This window comes from Protopterus annectens, chromosome 1.part2 (assembly GCF_019279795.1).
Source record: "Protopterus annectens isolate FY-2018-M chromosome 1.part2, PAN1.0, whole genome shotgun sequence".
Classification (NCBI taxonomy): Eukaryota; Metazoa; Chordata; order Ceratodontiformes; family Protopteridae; genus Protopterus; species Protopterus annectens.
In genome coordinates, this window is record NC_056727.1 from 773,941,013 (window position 1) to 773,965,980 (window position 24,968).

General features: G+C 35.3%; 1 protein-coding gene across 1 annotated transcript in view; it reads right to left on the minus strand.

Annotated features, from left to right (window-relative positions):
- The window catches only part of LOC122792414 (xanthine dehydrogenase/oxidase-like), a 1,368,088-nt gene that overhangs the window by 1,193,924 nt on the left and 149,196 nt on the right, over positions 1 to 24,968 (minus strand). Inside the window, exon 5 of the mRNA XM_044060203.1 lies at positions 12,716 to 12,825. Within this exon, the coding sequence (XP_043916138.1) occupies positions 12,716 to 12,825 (110 nt within the window). The remainder of the gene's footprint in view (positions 1 to 12,715; positions 12,826 to 24,968) is intronic.

Consider the following 24,968-nt stretch of genomic DNA (forward strand, 5'->3'; position numbering starts at 1 on the left):
TTTTTTAGGCTTCTTATGTAAAATCTCTTTCAAAACATTTTCATATTTGACTGCATTGAAAGATAGGGGTCTGTGGGTAGAAATGGTGAAATCACTGTCAAATGAAACTTGATACACGATAGTATCTCACACAAATAATGTAAAACCGGAGAAAGCCCTGGATGGGTGCTGGTTCTTTTGTTGGCACAAACTGAAAAACCTTTTCCATTTGCAAATAGGGTCTATATTAGAAGTCCGAATGTTTAGGTGATTGAAAACCTAAATATAGATCTTCTAATATCGAACCACACAATGTCAAACATCCCAGGGAAACACATACCTCGGCCACAACACAAAAATCATTACTTTGCATCTAAATTAAGTGGGGGGCTTTGCAATCAGAACAGCCTTTTGAATGTTCTCTTGGAATCCCAGCCTATGTAAGGGATCTCTTACCAAGGACAGAGCTTCCTGACACTGTGAAACAGACCCCACAAAGATAAGCAAGTGTAAATTTCTGTAGGGTGCAGTGGACTAGCATAGCAGCTAGGCACTTTGTGAACACTCATGGAGCAGTGGACAGCCCAAATGGCAACCCAGAGTGTGCACCAGACACACAAAACCTTAAGAAATGCCAGAAATTTAGATGAATAGGAATGTGATGATATGCATCTTTTAAAGCAAAGGTTACTAGAAAACTGAAATGAGGAAGAAGGGGTAACAGATAGTGCACTGAAAGCATGTTGGACTTGGGCATATCACAAACTGATTCAGGAAAGAAATGTCCAGATCTGGTCTTCAAGAGTTTTATTTATTTAGCACTAAAACATTCTTAGTTAAAACCAAAGGAGGAAACAGAACTTCTATTGCATCCTTAAACAGTATATGGTAAAAGGCAAGAGGAAAGAGAAGAGTTTGCTTTGCAAAATGAGGAAGAATTCCCTGAAAAGTAGGTATTTCTTCCTAAAGTGATCTGTTTCCTAGATGATATTCATCACCCATGTATCTGAAACAATCTGTTGCCATAGAGAGGAACAGAGATTGGGATAAGGAGCTACCAGGGTGGAGGTGCGCATAAGTGTTGGGGGGTGCAAAGTCTCTCATATAGTTATTCTGACTTATTTGGCAGCCCTTTGTTCTGGGGTGGGGGGTCCTGCTTTCTTTCTGGAGCCTCACTGCCATTGCTTTTTTAAAGTTGTGCTTACAAACATTCTGCTAAGGCTGTTTACTTTGTTTCCTGCCAAAATTAGATGAGGGAGCAGGGTAACTCTTGGAAGAATTTAGAGAAAGAGGCCTGTAAATTCTTTTAGTACTCATTTTTTTTTATTTTTCAAATATATTTGAATGAATTCCATAGTATTTATATATAAAATCTTAAATAACTATGTACGGTATTTACATTATCCTGACACTATAACAGATCTTAATGCATACAGTTACTTTATAAGTATGTCCAGGGGCAGCCCGTGCTATTGGACTGCCGGACTGCAGACCCCTCAACTGTAAATAAAGAAAAAATAAAGAAATAAAAAGAAAAAAAATTTAAAAATCACGGACTTTTGCGCATGAGCACTATTCCGGACTGCTGCTGAGACAGTCTGGAGCATGTGCAGATTGTCTCAGCAGGACTGGGAAACATGAAGAATGGAACTCCCAGAAGTCTGTCTTGGAACTCGCTGGGAAAACACATCAGGGTTGGACTGCAACATCAGCAGTCTGGAATTTGCTGCTGCAGTCTCGTCAGGGGAAGGGGAAGATCTCGCAATGGGCAGGGTCTGGATTGGAGTTTGCAGCCTCATCGGGGGAAGATCTCACGGTCCGGTGTGGATTTGCATGGGTTTCGTAGCATACTCGGGATGTATGGTGGTTTGCTACAGGGATTTGGAAGATCTAGTGTGTGTGTGTGTGTGTGTGTGTGTGTAAATGCCCCAGGTGCAATATACTGGTGGTTAGACTCATGGTGGTGTGGTAGGGAATACCTCAGGCTTGAACCCTGTACCTTGTATGCAGGTGTTAAAGACCTGAATTCCCTACCCACCACCATTTGTAAAACAATTGCAGATTTTTGCCTCATATTCGATCTGATCTGTTCCTCATAATATCTGTGGTTTGTAAATGTTGCAATGCTTGATATTAGATGGTGCAGTGGTAGCATTGTTGCCTCACAGCTGCAGGTAATCAGGCTTGATTCTTGGCTGGGGTGCCGTCTTTGTGGGGTCTGTATCTTCTCCCTGTGTTTGTGTGGGTTTGCTTTTGTGTCCTCCCATGTTACAAAGACATGTCTGCATTTTTTTCCTGGGCCTCTGCTGAAAATAGTTTTTTTGTTCCAAGTCAGACTGTCCTGATTTGACAGGCATTTGAATTTCAGACTTCAGGTTTCTGAATGTTTAATTCCTTACATATTTGATGGTGCAGTGGCAGTATTGTTGCCTCACAGCTATAGGTTTTCTGGTTTGATTCTTGGCTGGGGTGCTTTCTGTGTGGAGTCTGCATCTTATCCCTGTGTTTGTGTGGATTTGCTCTGGTGTCCTGCCATTTTACAAAGACATGTGTCTACAGTATTTCTCCCTGGACCTCTGCTGAAAATTGTTTTTGTTCCGTCAGAAGTAAAATTGACAGGCATTTGAATTTCAGACTTCACATTCTTCAGAAAATACATAGTAAAACAACTTTTTATTCTAGCAATAAATATATAGTAACACAACCTTTTATTATAGCAATTTTCTAAGTTTATAAGATGACTATTTGAAATTTGTCCTTATTTTTGGGACTGTATTACTCTGTTATTGGCTTTGTCCAGGTTTTTTGTGCTAAGGTTGACAGCTATGGCAAGAACTGAATTCACTGAATATGTCTGAGGGCTGTATTCCCTCATTACTGGGTTTGTCCAGGTATTTTGTGCTAAGAGGTTGACAGCTATGGTGAGAACTGAATTCATTAAATGATAGCCATTTAAGTTTCAGTCTTCCTCTCTTTCACAAAGCAACTGATTTGGAGAGTGGTATGTTGCTCTGACTGTTTTGCACAGGGACCTTGGCAATAAAATGTATGGTGGTAACACAGGATTTTTCTTTCACAAAGCAGGTGATTTGGCATAGTGGTATGTTGTTCTGACTCTTTTGCACAGTGACCTTGGCAGTAAAATGTATGGTGGTAACACAGCATTTTATTCTAGCAGCTTTCCAAGATTATACAAGCAATGTTTAATGTGTCCCTGGTTTTTGCCCTTTTGACCCACTCCAATAAATTTGGCTTTTTCCAGATTTCTTGTGCTGCAAAGTTGAAATGCAGTTGAGTATTGAGTAGATTTTACAAGGAGCTGAGAGCTGCAGAGGAAGAGAAGTTTAGTGCTGATTATGCCAAGTCAGCTCGCATTACTAATAGCACAACAGGTTGTGTACTTGCTTTTGCTGCAGAAGGTTGTTGGTTCTATTCCCATAAGGGGTGAATGCTGCCGTACTGAAAGTTAAGATACTATCTATAAGCCTGTTATCAGTTTGCCATCCATTTCCTATTGCAATATTACTAGCTTATTTTTAATGTAATTTAGGCAATTTATTCCTCAGGGGCATCAGACACTTTATTTTTCAATGAAACCATGAAATATAAAGGTGATTGCTAGCAGCAACCTCTTCATTACAGATTTATTTAACGTGAAATTATTTAGATGACTTTTTTACAACTTCAGAGATTGTGCATATTTACTGATAATGGTGGACTGTAGAATTGTGCATATTTACTGATAATAGTGGACTGTAGAAGTTTGAGTAGACTTTTATGATGGAAATGTTCTGAATTGGGCAGTTTTGTCATTGGTGCATGTGTTTTGTTTCATTGTTTACTGGAAAAAATGTTCAAAGCAATAGGAAGGCGTATCAAAGAGCTCATGTATGTTTCATATGCAAGGGGCCTATGATTTGAAAACAGCCCAGAATTAATCTTTATCTGCCACAGGTAAAATGTATTTTCTTTGAATGTGGATTTCAATGAATGTGAGTTTCAATGGCAGAGAAGTTTTAATGCCAAGTTTGTTTAGCAGATGTCTTAGTGTTTGTGCTGTAAAATGCAAAATAAAACTTTCAAATGAAGTTCAAATCATCATAGAAGTAAATCAGTATGCACATTAGTGTTTATGGTAAATGGAGTAAAATAGCCAAATAATGCATCATTGGAATGGCTGCAGGGGGAGGCTCCATTTGACCATGGTTTTGTGAGGCGGAAGGGCGGCAAACTTAGGCAGCCCCAGCTGAACCATACCTCCCAACTGTCCAGATTTTCAAAGAATTAATAGATTTTTTGCTTCTTATTTTTGGTTTGTTCCTCATAAAATTTGTGGTTTTCTGGCAAATCATTTAGGAATTAAGTCACTAAATAATGACCCACTGAGTTTCAGACTTCATAACCTTCAGAAAAATGCATGCTAAAGTAAGACCTGTTCTATCAACTGTCTCAGTTTATACAAGAGCAATTTTTAGTACTGTTTATATGATCCCCCAATATATTTGGCCTTGTCCAGATTTATTGCATTAACAGGTTGAAAGGTACATGCAAATAAATTGCTTTATAGAATTAGGCATAGCCAAACCTCTCAACTGTCCCTGATTTTGGCTCAAAATGTTGCTCTTCCCCTAATGATCCCTCCACAAAATAGCAATTTTGGAAGAAAACGTGGAGGGTTTATAATTAAGAAATAACTGTAATAATCAGTTAGATTACTTTTATTTCAGAAATGCATGTAGATTCTTTTATTTTGTCAGCTGCTCAAGTTAGCAGTACTAATATTAAAGTATCCCTTCTTTGACAGGTTCCCAGCTGTATTGTGTTGCTATTTTATATTTTTACATCACATTTTTGGTCCATTTTTCATAAAATTGTGTTTTTTTGGCAAATTAGTGACACATCATTAAAGACTGAAGTTAGAAAATAATGACAGACATTTGAGTTTCAGATTTCATACCATTCAGAAAATTCATACTAATGCAATACCTCTATTATCTTTCTAAGTTTATAAGAGCAATATTTTAAAAATTGTCCTTATTTTTGGGCCTTTGTCCCATTTCTTTGTATGGCTTTGTCCAGATTTCTTGCTCTGAGGTTGAGAGGTATGACAAATGTGTCAGGGCCATCACAAGTCAGCCAGAGACATTTCAAACTGTGACATACTTGTTGCACCTCACTCCCCCATGTAGTGACTCTGGATGTGTCGAAGCAAGGCAAGGAGTAGTTATGCAGTGTAAATGTGCAGAGTATCCCCCCAATCCAAGGAAGACACAAGTACTAGAGCGGCTTTTCATCTGTCCTTGATTTTTACAGAATGGTCTGGTTTCTGTCATATTTTTTGTACTGTTGATTTATGCTTATTACTCAAAGTGCCTGTTGCTCTGTGTTTAAGTAGCAATACTTTAATGACCATTAGGTAAGCTTGGCTGAGATTGCAAGATGCAAGTAAGCTTTAATAAGTATACTGTTAAAGAATTGTCAACATTGAAAGCCTTTCTGTTGCCATGTAGAGAATACTTAACTAGATAATGTATAAGCCTTGGGTATTGAAATGCATATGCCAGTATTTGTAATAAAGGACAGGATTACATTATTTTAAGAGTCTCATTACACTTGGAGACTTCCAGTCATCTCTGCAGGCTTTACCCATTAACAGAATGCCAATCGTGTGGTCCATAACCTGTACAGTAATCCTTTTAGTGTGGTCCATAACCTGTACAGTAATCCTTTTAAGCAATGTATCTTGAGCTTATTTCTTGTTTGCTTTTCATTTTTTACTATGATCATGTTTTCCCCATGAAATAAGTAGATGTCAGGCAGCAGGTCTTTTTTGGATAAGGAACATTTTTACAAGTGGGGGCATCAGAGATTTCTACTTTCAGCATGTTACTTGGTACTTTAATAAAGCTGAATATAAATTATAATTAGAACTGCAGTGCAAGAAGTGGTTTGAGTTGAGTGCTGCTTGTTTTTCTTATACTTGATTTTGACTGGCATTCCATTAATGTATTTAAAAAAAAGTAATTTATTTTTTTATGCCTCACAACCTTTTTTGTTTCCATCTAGATATTAAGCTGTCATGCAGCCAATGCATTGAAATATTTTTATTCTTCTACACTTCATTTTGTCTTGATTGGACTCTCATAATGATGGTTTGGCACCCAGGGCAGTATAGTTTTTGTGGTTTTGAGCATAGCTCTTCCCCTTTCTAGTTGGCCACACCCCGTCCCATTGACCCCACCCATTCAGCTGTCTCCTGCAGCCCCCCTTTGATTTGAAGTCACCAGCCGCCACTGAGTATGTCCAATCCATTAGCAGAGTGTCTGATCAATTACTGTATAGTGTCAATCAGTGATAAGACTTTTCCCCAAGGGTTGTTAATAAATGACTTTGGATAAATTCTTAGTTCTTTAATTTCAATTTCCAATAATGCTGTGGTCTTCAGTAGGCTGTAGAAGTCTTCCAAAGCTGGTATTGTGTTTGTATTCCATCTTCTTGTTATACACTTCCTTGAAATTGCAAGTATAGTCCATACTATATATATATATATATATATATATATGACCTGTTCAAATGAGGACCTTCGTTCACATTGAATAATACAAGAGCTTCAGTTAAATAAAATTATTCATTAAATAAAGCTTGTAGAAAGTTATTAATACCATTTCAAAATGGCTTAATTTTAACAAAATCAAAGAAAACGTGGTTCCAATTTGCATTGTGTACTTGCTCATATCTCCAACATATTCCTTTTAAGGAAGAACTAATTTTACTGATTGTGTCTGGGGTTCAGAATTGTCTGTGAAAGCATTTGTGCATTTCCAATTAAAAACTTTCCAGTATTGTGTGAAGGATTTATATTTTATTGAGAATAAGATAGTTGTTTTAATATCTTCAGTTAACTGTATTGAGTGTCCTTTTGTTATATATTTCCAATATGAGGTTTTGGGTGTTGTTTTATAGTTCATCAATTTTTTTGTAAAATTTTGAAATACTGTTTCCCATGTCAAAGTCATTATATATACGTATTTCGTAAATTTAGGTATTTCTTTAAATGAAGAATTGTTCGTTATTCTACTTAAATCTTGTGAATATGACAGAATACTCTGTAAAGTTAGCCAGTCCTGTTGTGGAATTTTGTATGTTGTTTTTATTACTTGCATATCTAAAAACTTTTAGTTCTTTCATACATTGGAGCCAACAAACAAATCCTTTCTGTTCCCAGGAATTAATAATTTCTCTATATATTTTATGTGGAAAGTTCTTTGTGACTATAAATGGTGTTAAAAGCTCAAACCAGATTTTTAAATCTATATTTGCATTAATAATTTTCCTAAATGAGTCAATGTAATAATTAATCATGTGAGTTTTAGTGGTTTTAGTTATGTTGCATTGCATACTAATACATAATATGTGCCAAGGCAAATTGCTTTATCTGTTATTTGAAATTTTTTTGTAAATCAAATTAATTTACTGATATTACAATTAGTAATTCTTTCCAATCTGCAGATTAATTTGGACTTATACAATCTGAGATTGTTTTATATATTGATGCTTTTATATATGCTTCTATAGCAGGAAAGTTTAATCCTCCCTGTTTCCATGGTCTGATATGATGTATTAAAGCTATTCTGTTTCTATTGTGAAACCATAAAATTTATTAGACATGAATTTATTTCTTTAAGTATATTCCTTTCTGGTAACAGTTGTATTGCCAAGGCTATATATATATATATATATATATATATATATATATATATATAGGATCTTGGGCAGTAAAACCATTTTTTATTAACTGTAGTCTATTTTCAAATGTTAATATTACTTTATTCCATTTTTCCTTTTAATTGTATTGATGATATTGTATTTTTTGAGACAACTTCATTATTTTCCTTGCATAATTCAATTCCGAGATATTTTAAGGTAGATTCTTGTTTCCCTATGATGTGGTTCCCCTTAGTCTGCAGTTCTTTTTTTTTTTTAATTTAAAAATAAAAATTTTGATTTTGATTTATTAAAATGGAGCCCTGAAGTCTTGTGAAATTTGTCAATTAATATATCTAATTCTTCTAATGTCTCTTTTGCATTAGATAATGTTAGTAATATGTCATCAGCAAATATCATTACTTTAGAATTGTATTATTCATAAACATCTATTCCTTTGATTTTTATATTATTATAAACTGAATCTGCCAATATTTCAATAGCCAGAGCAAATAGAATCGGTGACATGGGACATCCTTGTTTAGTGCCTTTTGTTATATGTATAGATTCAGAGGCAAAATGACCTAACTTGACATATACTAAATTATTTGTGTGTGTGTGTATATATATATATATATATATATATATATATATATATATATATATGTATATATTTTTTTTTTTTTTTTTTTTTTTTTTAGGAGATGAACAAAGGATGCAGGAAATTCAAATAGCATTAGGATTTTGAATAGATAGTCCCAATTTAGAGAATCAAAGGCTTTCTCTATATCTAAGCCAATTATAAGTGTTTGTTTATTTTCTTTATTAGCATAATCTATAAGAGAAATTATCCTTTTAATATTGTCATGTGTGTGTCTATGATATATAAATCCAGTTTGATCATTATTTATTGTTTTGGATAGTGGTATTTTCATTATGTTAGTTAATATTGTCATAAATATCTTATAGTCATTATTTAATAATGATATAGATCTATATGAGGTACAGAGGTTTGGGGATTTGTTTTCCTTTAGGATTGGCATGCTTAAAAAATATCTCCAAGAGGGTGATATTAAAGCTTGTGACTGAATTTTTAATAGAGTTTTATGGAAGAGGGATAGTGTCTTTGCAGGAAAAAGTTTATATATTTCCATAAGCCGTCTATACCTGGAGCTTTATTATTTTTACCCTGTTTTACTGTATCTGTAATTTCTTTGTTAGATATGGGTGCTTGCAGATCTAGTTTTAATTTTTCTGGTATTTTTTTATATTAGAACATTTTTCATCTCGATTTAATTGATCAATATGTATATTTTCTTTTTGGAAATGTTCCATATAGTGATTTCTATAGGCATCAAGAATGTCACCTATATCCAAGACATTTTTTCACCTTCTTTTCATGGAAGATACTTTTAATGTTATTAGCTTTTGATGGCATTTTGATTCTTGTGAATATATTATGTAGATATTTGGGAGAAGTGGCCAAGGTATTAATTTTTAAAGGCCTGTAAATTTTGAGAGAATTAGCCTATATCTCACATCACCCTTTTTGATTACCTCTGCAGTAGGGGGTCTAAAAACTAAATGCCTATCCAAAGCAGAATTCAGAATCTCATTTTTGACATCTTCTGAGAGGTTCTGAGAATGTAGCCAGACAAACCACCTGAAAACAGTACTAGTGGCAATAGCACTGGAAGTAGTATCTATAGAGTCATAAACAGGTCTATATTATGAGATCCAACAGTCAAATGTTCGAACACGTAATAATTGACCCCTAAAAATCGAACTGTCAATGTTGAACGGTTCAATGGAGTTCTCCGTACAGTGTGGACATGGAAATTTTCCATTGTCTGCACTGTAGTACGATCTTAGAGTTAAGTAGTGGGGGTGTGAGTGGTGCAGGAGGGCTTGTCCCCCTGCTTAGAGTGTTTTAATGTTTGTTTGTTTTTTGCCATTTGACATTACGGCGTTTCGATATTTGGGGGTTGATTATTACGTGTTCGAACATTTCACTGTTCAATCACGTAATATAGACCCATCATAAATGCATTTCAAAGAATAAACAGTGATTTGAGAAACTAAACTACGCAATGTAGATTTTTCCTCCAAGAGTAAATTGATGTCATAACATTCGTCATACTTTCACAATTAGTCAGGGTAAACTTCAACATATGAGCCTGACACTTTAGAATTCTAAAAATCAAAGATGCAGAAGCATACACTTTTTTCCCAAACTTATCAAAAGCTTTTCCATCCTCATCAGAAGGTGGATTTGAATTAATAAATGTTAGGCTAGAGATGTATTTACTAAAGCAATAGCTGCTAGGTCAGGTCTGAGATTAGCGTATGTAGTGGAAAAGCTTGAAATACTGAGGAATTTAATAAACTTTCTTAGGAACAGTAGGCTGACTCTCAGGGAAACCACAGGCTGTGATACAAACATCCTCCAATGCTGACAGCACTGGGGGATGGGTGAAGATTCTATAATTCCAGTTGGAACAAAGCAAAGTATTTTCTAAGCGACTGAGAAACCTCAGCATTCTCCCACTAAAACACTGTTTCATCCTGGGAATAGAGACTCAGAGAAAGAGAATCCCTCAAAGGAAATATCAGATACCATACGTTCCTCAAAATATGAATCAGAAACCTAACAAGAAAAAAAACTGCATCAGTCCTTTCACAATCCTCTATAGATTCCAGTTCTTGAACTTCTTCAGGGAAATAGGAATTCTGTTTTCTTTTACCAGAAACTACCTTACAAGAAGAGTCAAGAAGAGCCAAGAACATGCAGAAGACCCTGAGCTAACCCCAACAAATTACTCTTGTCCAGAGTAACTCTCAAAGGAGAAGAGAAATGTTTAGTTTTTAGTATCTTTTTGACATGAGAGGAAAATATGGAAAAACAGATCTAGTATTGCCAGCAGCAGCTTCCTCAGGGATTGGCACAATATTCTGGCTAAGCAGGGTCACATTACTTACACCATCTCCCATGGGCAACAAGAGTGGCTCTCCTTTGCCCACTGAGGGGGCACAACAGCCACAAAGAACATGGCTAATCCATGGTGCTTAGTGGCTATAAACAATGCCAGAGGGATTCAAAGAAAAAGATAAGTACCAGCTTGTCACAACAAATTCACCCACCTGTAGCTGAGACAAATTACCAGGCTCCTGTGGTGGTAAATGCTGCTAAATAATCATTTTAATTTTAGGCTGAAAAAAGCTCCAGCTGAAAAACCATTAGTTTGTTCCATAGTTAAGTTAACATGTTGCTTGTTTCCCTGGGGGGGGGGGGGAGCTTAGCAGTGATACTTGGTAAATCAGGAATGTAGAAAAAATGAACTTTCCCCAGGAAAAACACTCAGTAAAAAGTACTTAAAATACTTTCCCCTGCCTAAAACATAAATTAAACATAGTTAATCCATAGAAAATTTAGTTTTAAACAGCTTCTAACAATGTTTTACCACAAAAAATTAAAAATAAACGTTTTACCAGTTTAAAAGTATATAAAATTCAAGATGCAGTCAAGAAAAATACTTTTCCCTAACTTAAAAGTATGTGTTTCTTTCAAAAGATTACCAAAAACAAGTAAAAAATGCAAGATGAAAAGTTTCTTCCTGAAGGGAACTTATCTGCCCAGCAATGGATCAGCATGAGTCAACCATCGATCATCAAAAGCCCACAAAGGAGGACTCTTCACAGTGACAGGAAAGTTCTAAAGAGCATGAAGTCCAAACCTGACTTTTTAGTCATCTCAGCTTGAGATGGATAATGGTTTGGGTGTGTGGATGGTGCTGTGAAGCTTTAGAAGCTGATCGGCTGTTATATTTTATGCGGGATCTAAGCCATATAGCTAAGGCTTTGTCAGCAGTGATTAATATGAAGAACATTATCTCTGTCTCCTGGGAGGTGAACATTTCCTGCCATTGCCATTCTCATGAGCCCATGAGAAGTTATATAAACCTATTGGTTACATATGTTGCTCAGAGTGTGTGTGTGTGTGTGTGTGTGTGTGTGTGTGTGTGTGTGTGTGTGTGTGTGTGTGTGTGTGTGTGTGTGTGTGTGTGTGTGTGTGTGTGTGAGTTTAAGGGTATGCATGTGGTAATCATATGTGAAGATGCTTATGGCTGACCCCTTTGTTGTAGTGCCATTTATTTGGAGAACAACAGAGTTTTCTCTATTTTATGATTCACGTGTTTGTTTTAGTCAAATGTGTTCTGCTGGTGTGATAGCAGATTTAATTTATTATTACATTTATTCCACACTGCATTGAAACTGCTTCTCAAAGCTGTTCTAAGATAATTCCAGGTTTGTTTGGTGACTGATATTATTTGTATTTGTAGAAGGCTTTTCACAATTAGGAATAATATAATATTTCTGAAGAGTCATTATTTGTTTATTTATTTATTTACTTATTGATATTAGATTACTAGGAAGGTCCGACTGGATTGAAGCCCATTTTCAGCAGAGGCCCTGAGATAAAAGCTCCCAATTATTACAAAACATTTTAAGAACAATAATTTTGTAATCTTCAAAAATAAAACAAAAACATTTGCAGTTTAAATAAATACAAACAAATTAGACATAATATCAAAACATTGGCTAAGAATCGATACAAGGTATAAGAAAATAATTTTATTTAGAGAAATTTTAGACAATTTATAGAGAAATTAAAGGTAAGTTAGTCTAATACAAACAGGAATTGCAATATGAAGTGAGGGAAAAACAGGCTTATTGTGTATTTAGAGAGAAAGTCAGGGAAAAAAATATGATAGCAGTGTAGAACTGAGAGTAGGGAAGCATAAGGAATGAAAAGGTACTTTTTCACATTTAGGGATAAAGTTTATCCTGATTTTGGGAAAGAACAAAGAAAGATTTTTAGGTAGGAAGTCTTTCAGAGTGGTTTTGAATTATGTTACAACTTGAATTTCCATAATTATGGGCACAATGTTATATGCACAATTTTATAACCTTATGAAATAATACCGAAGAGTATTAAAACCACAATATAAAACGTTAAGGAAAGAAACTTTACCTTTCTTGTATAAGGGATCTCAATAGAAAGCAATATTTCATGAGGTTCCAGTGCCGTCTTTCTATAGCCTCTGAAGAAGTTTTCATCCATTTTTAATAATCTAGTTCCATCTTCAAGAAAACAAATAACAGTGAGCAATTGTTTCATATCAAAACTGATGACAGTTGAGCAATATAAGTCAAGACTATGTATTGTAAGCATTGCAAATATAAACAAATACATTTTAAAATAATACCATATTGACGGCTTTTAACATGTTATTCCATCATCCAGATTATCTATGCTTTAAGACAATGAGGAGAACATTAAATTATGTGAGCCATTAATGCATTTAATGTACAATGTTCAGTTTTTTACATCCTCAAAGGGTTTGCAATCTGAAGTCTCTAATAAAGAATCATGCAAATAAAAATATAAAATTAAGTGTTCCACATATACTTACACACACACACACACACACACACACATATATATATATATATATATATATATATATATACTTTGACCCATCAAAATTACAGTTCACTGAACTGCAATTTTCCAACTCCATTTTAGCAAAAGTGCATTTATTCAAAAATGCACTTTGGCGAAAATCAGTTGAGTGATGTGTGATCACCGATTCTGGGAGCCTGTGGTGGTGCAGGTACGGTGTGTTTTAGTGGTGTATGGGAGGGGAACTTCTTGTTGTAGATTGCAGTACAGTGGGGAAAAGTGAATATTCCCTTTTCCTCAATGTAGTGCGATCTCAACGTTAGTATAAGTAGTGGGGGTATGGGGGCGCAGGGGGGTTGCTGCTTCCATGTGTTTAGTGTCTTTTTTTTTACTCAATTAATTTATATATATATATATATATATATATATATATATATATATATATATATATATATATGTGTGTGTGTGTGTGTGTTTGTGTATATGTATCTATGCATTTATTATTTTTTATTCATCTGAGGAAAGATTTCCTGGAGTTCCTGTTTTTCAGAGGTCACAGCTGTACAGCTTACAGTTTTAGCTGAGTAAAACTACAAGTATCTGATTCCTACACATGATACCTTACAGATTAGTCTTGAGAAAGGTATACCATACAATGGTTTACTATCAAAATGTTGAAATTCACATGGTCGACGTTCCTAACATCGAAAGTCATTTCACTGAATGTTCAAAATACCGAAAAAAAAAGTCTAAATTTAAATGGTCGAAAAACACCTGCAAACTAACCCTAGTGTTTTTGCAGGGGGTTACTTATATATTACAACTCCGAGATTGCACAACAGTACAGACAAGGAAAATCCTTGCCCTGTTTGCAACGTAATGTCGACAGGTAATTTGCATGCACTTCCTTTCGACTTAATGAACTACTTAATATTCATGTGTTGACCATATGGGTCGATCATATGAATGTTAGACCAAACAAAGTTCAACATTTTGATAGTAAACCCTATACAATATTTCAAAATATAGCCTGTCAGCCCTTTCAGAATGATCTGTAGTGCTGTACTGGCTGAGCAAAGTAATCACTCATGCTACTTCTTCCTTTCACCTTTGGTTAGTTGTGTTCACATCATTCTCTTGTTAAAATCCTTTCCAATTCTCTAAACTAACATTCAGCTACAGCTATTGATTCATCTGCAACAGCACCTTGAGATGCAATTTCATCATCTTTCCATTTCACTCCTTTCTCAAACATTTACCAAAGAATGAGTTACTCTTGGAAGCAGCCATCTTCTTCAGCATCCCCATACCTCTCAACCTCTAAACAAAGGAAATCTGGGGAAAGCCGAAAATAATGGGGGAATGAAGACGCAAAATCAGGGACAAATTGTAAATATTGCTCTTATAAACTTAGAAAGTTGATAAAATAATAGTTTTTTCATTAGCATACATTTTCCAAAAAATATGAAGTCTGATGAAATTTAAATTGTACGTCATTATTTCATGACTTTAATCTTCAATGACTCACCAGAAAATCAAAAAATTATGAGGAACAGACCAAATATACTAGGCAAAAGTCTGGATATTAAGGAAAAATCTGGACAGTTGAGAGGTATGCATCAACACTTCTGCATATGAATATTATACATTTGCTAACCTGTGATACATTTGCCAGAGTAAAAAACTATAAAGGCTGAGTAGGTAGTTAGCTTACAGGGCTGCAGTGATGAAGTCAGATTTAGAAAACTATCAGGTTTGGTGCAGACATTGTGAAGTTAGTGACTAGTGTGTTTGCTAGACTGTGTGGACAAATGATAGGTTGATTATCTTGCAGAAAAGTTATGTTTTTATTTTGTTGTGGCTTATTAGAGCATTTGCTTATCTAACTTAATGGCAGTTTTGGGTTATTGCTAATGGTAGATTGTTTTGCATCTAGGCACGCTTGATTTGATTTGTGAGTTTTTTCTAGATGTTTGTATGAATACAGATTGTGCACCATGTCTGAGAATTGCTTTTAGATTTAGATTGTGAACATTCTATATCTTTTGATTTGAGTACATGTTTGTTTTTTAGAAGTGAACCATGAACTGAAGAGTGTTTTATTTTTTTCCATAATGGAATAAATGGCATTTGTCTTTCAGTGTTAGAATAATCTTTAAGAAATTGTGAAATTATGTTTTGCAGTTTGTCTTGCAAGTTACAGTTGAACAATCAGGGAGGGCTAAGTCTAGCTGAAGATGATTTAAAATTGTTCTCTCGGTAGTGGGGGTTATCTAGTGAGGTATGGTGCTACACCAAGAAGGTAATTATAATAGTAAACCAAATAAGAAAAAATTGCCAGTAATGCCACCGATAACACAAAGAAAATGGCAATTGGAAGGAGAGAAACACCAGAACTTATAATAAAAACCTCTTCAGGTCAACTTTATTCACAAAGCACATTATACACATTTCGTTTTGTGTAAATGGTCACCTTTTTCTTTATGCGTTTCTGTTTCTAAGCTATTGTGTTGTCTGCTCCGTTGTCCAATCGTACCCGGTGCGCTATCACAGTCTCTCTTGAAAATGTGTGGAGTTTGTAAACAGAGCGGAAGAGGTTTTTACTAAATTCCGGTGTTTCTCTCCTTTCAGTTGTCATTTTCTTTGTACTATTGGTGGCATTACTGGCAGTTTCTTCTTTTTTGATTTATTTGTCATGTTTGGAGATATGGAAGGAGAGACACAAGTATCTAGAGCTGAATCAGCTAGTTACAAGGAAGTAGGAGAAACTAGGAAACTGATTGGCCAACTCACGCAACTAGTCGACCTCCTCACCCCTATTAGCCAATCTATGGCTAGATTTCTTGCTGTAGTGCCTGCTTCACAACTGAAGGAAGAGGTAGAGACCAGCATTATGCAGGAGAACATCATCATGGAGGTAGAGGGAATTCGAATTTGGATTATAGTTATAATTAGGGAAAGTTGTATAACTATCAGCTATATCAAGGAAATCTGAATGAATATTAAAGTGTCCTAATATTTCACAGTAATATTTAATGTGGATGTGAGTTGCATGCATCCAAGCTGTATATAGTTAGATGGCTTCCATATTATAAATAAGATGGAACTATTTCCTTTTTGAACACTTTAGTAATGGGTTTAGTTGCCATTGTTTCTTGATAACAAAGTGAGGGGTAATGTTTTGGTACTTTAACCAAGATATTGTCTCTTAGTGTATTAACAAGAAATATGACAATTCTATATGCAAGCTTTGATGATGTTAACTTTATTTCTTATGTGAGTGCTGTCTAATGATGCAGTTATGCATTGTAATTTGTGCTGTGTCATTGTAAAAGGTAAGATTAGGTTAAACACCTCCTACTAACAGTAGTAAGTGCCACAGAGTAAAGTGATTACTCATTATAGAGTGAACGAGAAAACGGTGCTTAGTGGTAGGATATGCTAATTGTTATACTGAAATTGTAACAAAACTGGGAAGAATGGCTACAAACTGACTGCACTTTGAGTGAGTTGTAATATTGTTAAACTTAAGTTGTCAGGGAAAATGTGGCAGTGTGCATCTAATCTAACGTGGTCCAATCTGAAATTGGATGTCTTTAGAAGGCCAACTTTCTGTTACCTAAATGTATCACCTTTCATTCTTCTTGTCTTCTGTGAATGTGATCATTAACCTATAATCTTCCTTTTTATAACAGTTAGAGTAAGGTTATAACAGCACTGCTAAATCTGTGGTAGGTAAGCATGCTAGAAATCTTTTGTAACCTAGAGATACTGTTTACAGTAAGATGAATTCAACCCCAAGTTAAATAAACTTTCCCAATACAACTGGACCCTCTAAAACACCTCACACTTAACAAGGCTGTACTTTCAAAGACTTAACCTTCACTCCCCAACCTCCACCAAAAAGAACCAAAAAAGTTCTGGTCTACTATCAATAATCTACTTACCCCAGGCAAAGCAGTAACACCCAACCCACAGAACTTAGACCCTGATGATCCCTCTTTAATAGCAAACAACTTCAATACCTTCTTTACTACTTCCATACAAAGTCTAGCTAACCACTTATCTCCTGATGCTTCCCAACTGCTCTTAAGTAACACCAACAACGTCCTTCCTCCCCTTCAACTTCAACCCATACCCACCTCCTATATACAATCTATTTTACAAAAACTGAAACCCACTACCCCCTCAGCAGATAAGCTTCCTGCTGAATTCCTCCAAGTAGCAGCTAAAGCTATTGCCTACCCTGTTTCTATCCTAATAAACCGATCCATAAAAGAAAGTACTTTTCCAGCAATCTGGAAGATATCATACATCATACCCTTACACAAAGGAGGTAAATCCACTGACCTTTCTAACTTTCGCCCTATAGCACTATTATCTCCACTAGCTAAAATCATGGAAAAATGTATACACAAACAACTACTTAACCATCTCCTCCATAACAACCTACTAGCCAACACTCAACATGGATTTAGACCTTCACATAGTACTACCACTGCACTACTTTCTTTTACCAACACCATCAACTGTAACCGTAACAACAACAAACTAACCTCTTCTCTTTTTCTAGACCTGTCAAAAGACTTTGACATGGTTAACCACACACTTCTTCTACACATACTTAAATCCCTAGCCTTGGATTTCTCTTCCTTAACCTGGTTCTCATCCTATCTTGAAAACCGACAACAAGCAGTACTCTGGAAAAATTCTCTATCTCCTCTACTACCTGTCTCTTTAGGAGTACCTCAAGGATCTATACTAGGCCCACTTTTATTCTCTATCTTTATTAATGATCTCCAGTCATCCATCCAAAATACTACCTGTATACAATATGCAGATGATTCTACCATAATTTGTACAGCTTCCTCTCAATCTGAACTCCAGTCTCTTACTCAATCTACCTTTTCAACCGTTGAACAGTGGTTCTCAAAAAGATGCCTTCTCCTCAACCCCAAGAAAACTAAACTATTACTATTCTCACCTACCCACAAATCTCCTCTACTAAACTTTACTATTTCAACAAGTGATAATTCCCACATTTCCCCCGACTCTACTACAAAACTGCTAGGTGTTACTATAGATAATAATCTTAACTATGATTGTCACATCAGTAACACTATAAAAGCAGTTAATAAAAAGATTGGTTCACTGTACAGAATCAAACCCTTCCTTACACCCGAAGCACGGACCACCTTAGCTCAATCACATCTTATCTCTACCCTATTGTATGCTTCCTCTATATACACTAATCTCTCTAAAAGCAACCTAAGGAAACTGACTACATCCTACCACAATATAGCTCGATTTGCCACAGCATCCCAGTATAGAACTCACCACTGCCTAAACTTAAAACAACTACACTGGTTGGAACTTCCTAACAAGCTTATCTATCAACAACTCTTAATAGCACATAACATTCTATATCAACCATTAAAAACACCTGCTCTTAACAACCTCTTGACTCCCTACAATAACTTGAAACAGCTGCGCTCTGCCGAAAAGCTACAAGCCAACACTACTAGAATTACAAATTCTGCAGGTAACTGTCTTTTCTCCAACTCAGTTGGCAAAATATGGAACAACCTCCCCTCACATATCTCCTCTCTAGCTTCTCTTCATCTCTTTAAAAAACAACTTTTTTTTACATCTGAACAACTACTAGCTCTGCTCTTGTACCAATCCTGACTAACCTAGTTTCTTCTGTCTACTATAATATTTCCCTATTTTATATTGCAATCTTTCTCTCTGATCACAAATGACTTTACTGTACTGTTGTTCTCATATATGAAAAAAAAAAAAGGTACAAACAATGTTTTTTATGTATATACATTTTAAACCACGTAATACTCTCATCCTCCTATATTTGTACTGAAACTATTTTATGCCTTTCTCATTACGTAGATGGTATTATTTGTTTTTATTACCTGACCTAGACTAATATCTCTGCATTTTGCTCATTACCTGTGACATTAGTGTTTTCTGCAAATGTTTATTTTCTATAACCTTGCTTTAAGCTGTGGAGCTTTTCTCCCTGGGCCTCCACTGAAAATGGACAATAATCCAGCTGGACTAGCCCGGTCAACAAATGTAAAATAAATAAATAAATAAATAAATAAATAATTATCTTGCAGAAAAGTTATGTTTTTATTTTGTTGTGGCTTATTAGAGCATTTGCTTATCTAACTTAATGGCAGTTTTGGGTTATTGCTAATGGTAGATTGTTCTGCATCTAGGCACGCTTGATTTGATTTGTGAGTTTTTTCTAGAGGTTTGTATGAATACAGATTGTGCACCATGTCTGAGAATTGCTTTTAGATTTAGATTGTGAACATTCTATATCTTTTGATTTGAGTACATGTTTGTTTTTTAGAAGTGAACCATGAACTGAAGAGTGTTTTATTTTTTTCCATAATGGAATAAATGGCATTTGTCTTTCAGTGTTAGAATAATCTTTAAGAAATTGTGAAATTATGTTTTGCAGTTTGTCTTGCAAGTTACAGTTGAACAATCAGGGAGGGCTAAGTCTAGCTGAAGATGATTTAAAATTGTTCTCTGGGTAGTGGGGGTTATCTAGTGAGGTATGGTGCTACATCAAGAAGGTAGTTATAATAGTAAACCAAATAAGAAAAAATTGCCAGTAATGCCACCAATAACACAAAGAAAATGGCAATTGGAAGGAGAGAAACACCGGAACTTATAATAAAAACCTCTTCAGGTCAACTTTATTCACAAAGCACATTGTACACATTTCGTTTTGTGTAAATGGCCACCTTTTTCTTTATGTGTTTCTGTTTCTAAGCTATTGTGTTGTCTGCTCCGTTGTCCAATCGTACCTGGTGCGCTATCACAGTCTCGCTTGAAAATGTGTGGAGTTTGTAAACGGAGCGGAAGAGGTTTTTATTAAATTCCGGTGTTTCTCTCCTTTCAGTTGTCATTTTCTTTGTACTATTGGTGGCATTACTGGCAGTTTCTTCTTTTTTGATTTATTTGTCATGTTTGGAGATATGGAAGGAGAGACACAAGTATCTAGAGCTGAATCAGCTAGTTACAAGGAAGTAGGAGAAACCAGGAAACTGATTGGCCAACTCATACAACTAGTCGACCTCCTCACCCCTATTAGCCAATCTATGGCTAGATTTCTTGCTGTAGTGCCTGCTTCACAACTGAAGGAAGAGGTAGAGACCAGCATTATGCAGGAGAACATCATCACGGAGGTAGAGGGAATTCGAATTTGGATTATAGTTATAATTAGGGAAAGTTGTATAACTATCAGCTATATCAAGGAAATCTGAATGAATATTAAAGTGTCCTAATATTTCACAGTAATATTTAATGTGGATGTGAGTTGCATGCATCCAAGCTGTATATAGTTAGATGGCTTCCATATTATAAATAAGATGGAACTATTTCCTTTTTGAACACTTTAGTAATGGGTTTAGTTGCCATTGTTTCTTGATAACAAAGTGAGGGGTAATGTTTTGGTACTTTAACCAAGATATTGTCTCTTAGTGTATTAACAAGAAATATGACAATTCTATATGCAAGCTTTGATGATGTTAACTTTATTTCTTATGTGAGTGCTGTCTAATGATGCAGTTATGCATTGTAATTTGTGCTGTGTCATTGTAAAAGGTAAGATTAGGTTAAACACCTCCTACTAACAGTAGTAAGTGCCACAGAGTAAAGTGATTACTCATTATAGAGTGAATGAGAAAACGGTGCTTAGTGGTAGGATATGCTAATTGTTATACTGAAATTGTAACAAAACTGGGAAGAATGGCTACAAACTGACTGCACTTTGAGTGAGTTGTAATATTGTTAAACTTAAGTTGTCAGGGAAAATGTGGCAGTGTGCATCTAATCTAACGTGGTCCAATCTGAAATTGGATGTCTTTAGAAGGCCAACTTTCTGTTACCTAAATGTATCATCTTTCATTCTTCTTGTTTTCTGTGAATGTGATCATTAACCTATAATCTTCCTTTTTATAACAGTTAGAGTAAGGTTATAACAGCACTGCTAAATCTGTGGTAGGTAAGCATGCTAGAAATCTTTTGTAACCTAGAGATACTGTTTACAGTAAGATGAATTCAACCCCCAAGTTAAATAAACTTCATCTCAGCAAGCCAAATAGCATCAGAAATACTTGGTCCAGGGATCTAAACCTCTTTTGCAACATCAATAGAACCATTTGGAGGGACAGATATATCTTGCAGAGGATACCACAGATCTGTAATAGACTCCCCATTTGCATAAAACAAAGCTCATCCCTGTCCATATGCAACTTAGATCTATCAATGAGTAATAGAAACGTTACTGCCCCCTGTACTACTAATTGGCAGAGACAGCTCCTAAATGCCTTATCCTAAGCATAGATCCCCTTGTAATTATCTATGGTATAATCCCAGTTATTCTAACTAGGGGTAATATATATATATATATATATATATATATATATATATATATATATATATATATATATTTATTGACCATGGGATTGGTAACACCAATTTAACACCAAATGGGATAGGTTAATTCAAACACCAAAAGGAAAATAACTAGGCTTAAAGTTGCCTGCTAGTACTTAGCTATGAACCTATGTGAGTTGAAAGTGGGGAAGGAGCACATGAGGGATGAAAGATTTATAGGATATCCAGACAAGATCAATTTGGTCAGTAGCCAATAACATTAAGTTATTTCCAAACAAGGAAATGTAGAGCATGGATAATTATGTAATGCCTTCAGTACAAACTGCAGCCCCAGCTGGAAAATATATACAATTTAGCATTTTTGAGCTGATTCATTTTAGGAGCCATCCTAAAATCAAGACGAAGAGCATCTCAAAAGGTGTACTAAGAAAATCAGCATTATGTTAATTTGCATATTTTGGGGAGCTGACTAACACCTGGGATTCTAATCTGAGGCTTGTTGCAGAAATCTATCACTGATATCGAAGCTAAATCACACGTTATTTCTTAGGTGAATAAAGCATATTGTGGGCCATTAACATTTTCAAGCTTGGAAACCAGTGTTTTTTTTTTTGTTTGTTTTGTTTTTAGGAATTTCTGAAAGTGGCAATGTTTAATTAAAATGGATTTCTTATACAATGCAGAACATAACTGATGAATGAGATACACAGAGTCTGGCTCTATTATGTGTCTTCCAGGCACATATCAACTTTTTTTACCAATATGTTTAATTGGAAGGCAAACTGAATAAGATTGAATCAAATCTGAAATCAGTAATGGAAAATATGGTGGAATAATCAACCACAAAACCATACTAGTATTTGCACAACTGGTAGACTCCGCAGTATCATGTGATTATGTGTTTATTTTTTTTTAAACTTCACTTAGCAGTGTATAACAGTTCATTTCTTAGTATAATACACTTTAACATATATATTGATGCAGCTTCACAATATCACCATTTTAACTTGGAATCCAGTCTTGATGAACTGCTGGCTATGGCACTGGTTTCTTTTACTGGTTTTCATTACAATTGTTTAACCTGTCCAGATCTATACACCATTACGTTATCTATAAGATCAAGTTGTTCTGCATTTTGGTCAGTACTGAAGTGATGTAAATAAGGCTAGCCAGAAAAAATGTATGCTGTAATAGTATGTGACTGCTTGACAACAAATGGTATAATTCTCTAAAAGCACAGTTATCAAAGAATGGCACAAAATGAATGACTAGGTAACAACCTTCCATACACGCAGGCTCATGATATATGAGAAAATAAACCAAAACAACAAAGCAACATTTCCAAAATTAAACACAGTGCAAAACCATAGTGTTGCAATCACTGTATATTTAAAAAATATCGAATAATATTTATTCACACTGCAAGAATGTTTCCAGTAATATGATATTTAAAAGAAAAGGAAAAATATTTCTAGGTGGAATGTGATACACTATCCGTAAGCAACAGCAATAAATCTGCACTATAAACATAGGAAGGAATGTGAACATCTGGGATAGAAAACTATATTTCCTGATATAAGAAAGCTGGTGTAACATAACATTTTCATTGCATTAAGTATGTTTACTCCCTTAATTTCTATTTGACAAATACTTCATGCCTTATTCTGTTGTCAATACATCTGTAACAACTGTTGCCACTGCTTGACTGCAATGCATCCCACATTCAGCACTGAGAAATATTTTTTTTGATTTTTTAGTCTATATAAATGTAATTTACAAACTATGTATGTTAATACATTGTGCAGTACAGTATGCTATATTTTGCTATAGCATACATCAAATTGCTTTCTAAACTTCATATGTCAGGACATCAATTCCTCAATATTTTGAACATTTGGTTTTATTTTCCAATATTCTAGTCAATGATTCTGTATGAAAATGGATAGTACTTATTGTAGACTTATGGAAAATGTTTCAGTATGGTGACAGAATAATCAATGATGGGTCTATATTAGAATATCGAAAGATGTAAACAGCAAATGTTTAAATGTCGAACTGTATTCAGCGAAAGCTGAAAATATCGAAGCAACAGAAAACCAAATTTTTTTCCTAGGGAAAGAATTTGGTTGTCCATTTCTGTTGCTTCGGCATTTTCAACACTGTGGTGGAAAGTTACGGGTTGGGTTCAGGTAAGTGTGCGATTGAGTGTGGATTAGGTTAGTTAGGGTTAGGGTGCGGGTTAGATATGTGTGCGATTGTGTGGATGTGAGGGTTAGGGTGGGTTAGGTGAGTTAGGGTTAGGGCGCGGGTTAGGTATGTGTGCGATTGTGTGGATGTGAGGGTTAGGGTGGGTTAGGTGAGTTAGGGTTAGGGTGCAGGTCAGGTAAGTGTGCGATTGTGTGGACGTGAGGGTTAGGGCGGGGTAGGTGAGTTAGGGTTAGGGCGCGGGTGAGTGTGTGATAGTGACGGACCTTAGGGTTAGGGTTTGGGTTAAGGTAAGTGGATAGTTAGTGGTGTGTGTATAGTTTAGTGTAGGGTTAGGTGTAAGATTTTAGGTGTATGTGTGTGGATTGCTGTTTGTTTGGTGTGCTTGTGTTGTGTGTATGTGTTTTGGAACAGCAATATTTTTCCCTAGGAAAAAATTTGCTGTTCTGTATGTTCGTTGTTTTTAGCTTTCGCTGAATACAGTTCGACATTTAAACATTCGGTGTTTACATCTTTCGATATTCTAATATAGACCCATCAATAATATATCATAGTCAAGTCAAGTCAAAGTAAAATTTACTGTCATTCAAAAATCACACAAGTACAAAAACAATGTGGACAAAAAATGGACAATGTGCAGACAACATATAGACTATTTTCAAAGACATTTACACAAACAACACCTAACTATTACATCACGGACTTGCAGGTAGACAGACTAATACTGCACATAATTAGAAACATATTTAAACACTTTTTGCAGTGAACACTTTCCTGCATGAGACTTTAGTATTGCACAGATACTTGGTTAAGAAAGTGTATTGATTCTTACACAGAAAGAGACATTTACGTATTGCACTGTGAATTGCACTGTGGACCTCAGAGTGTTGCACTATAGTTAATTTACCAATTTGCAGCATGTATTGCACTGAAAGAAGAGATATTTTATTGCATTGCTACTGCCCTAGATGACCTATAAATTACAGTCATGGTGAATATTGCACTAAGTATTAGATAAGACTGGTTACCAGGTTAATGCATAATTTGAGACAGGCTTTTACAGTTTCTACTGCCCCAGATGGCCATCATGGAGTGTAGTTGTTAACAGAGTTCAGCAGCCTGATGACATTAGGGAAGAAGCTGTTCCTGAATCACGTAATTCTGCAGCATGTGCATCGGAACCGCT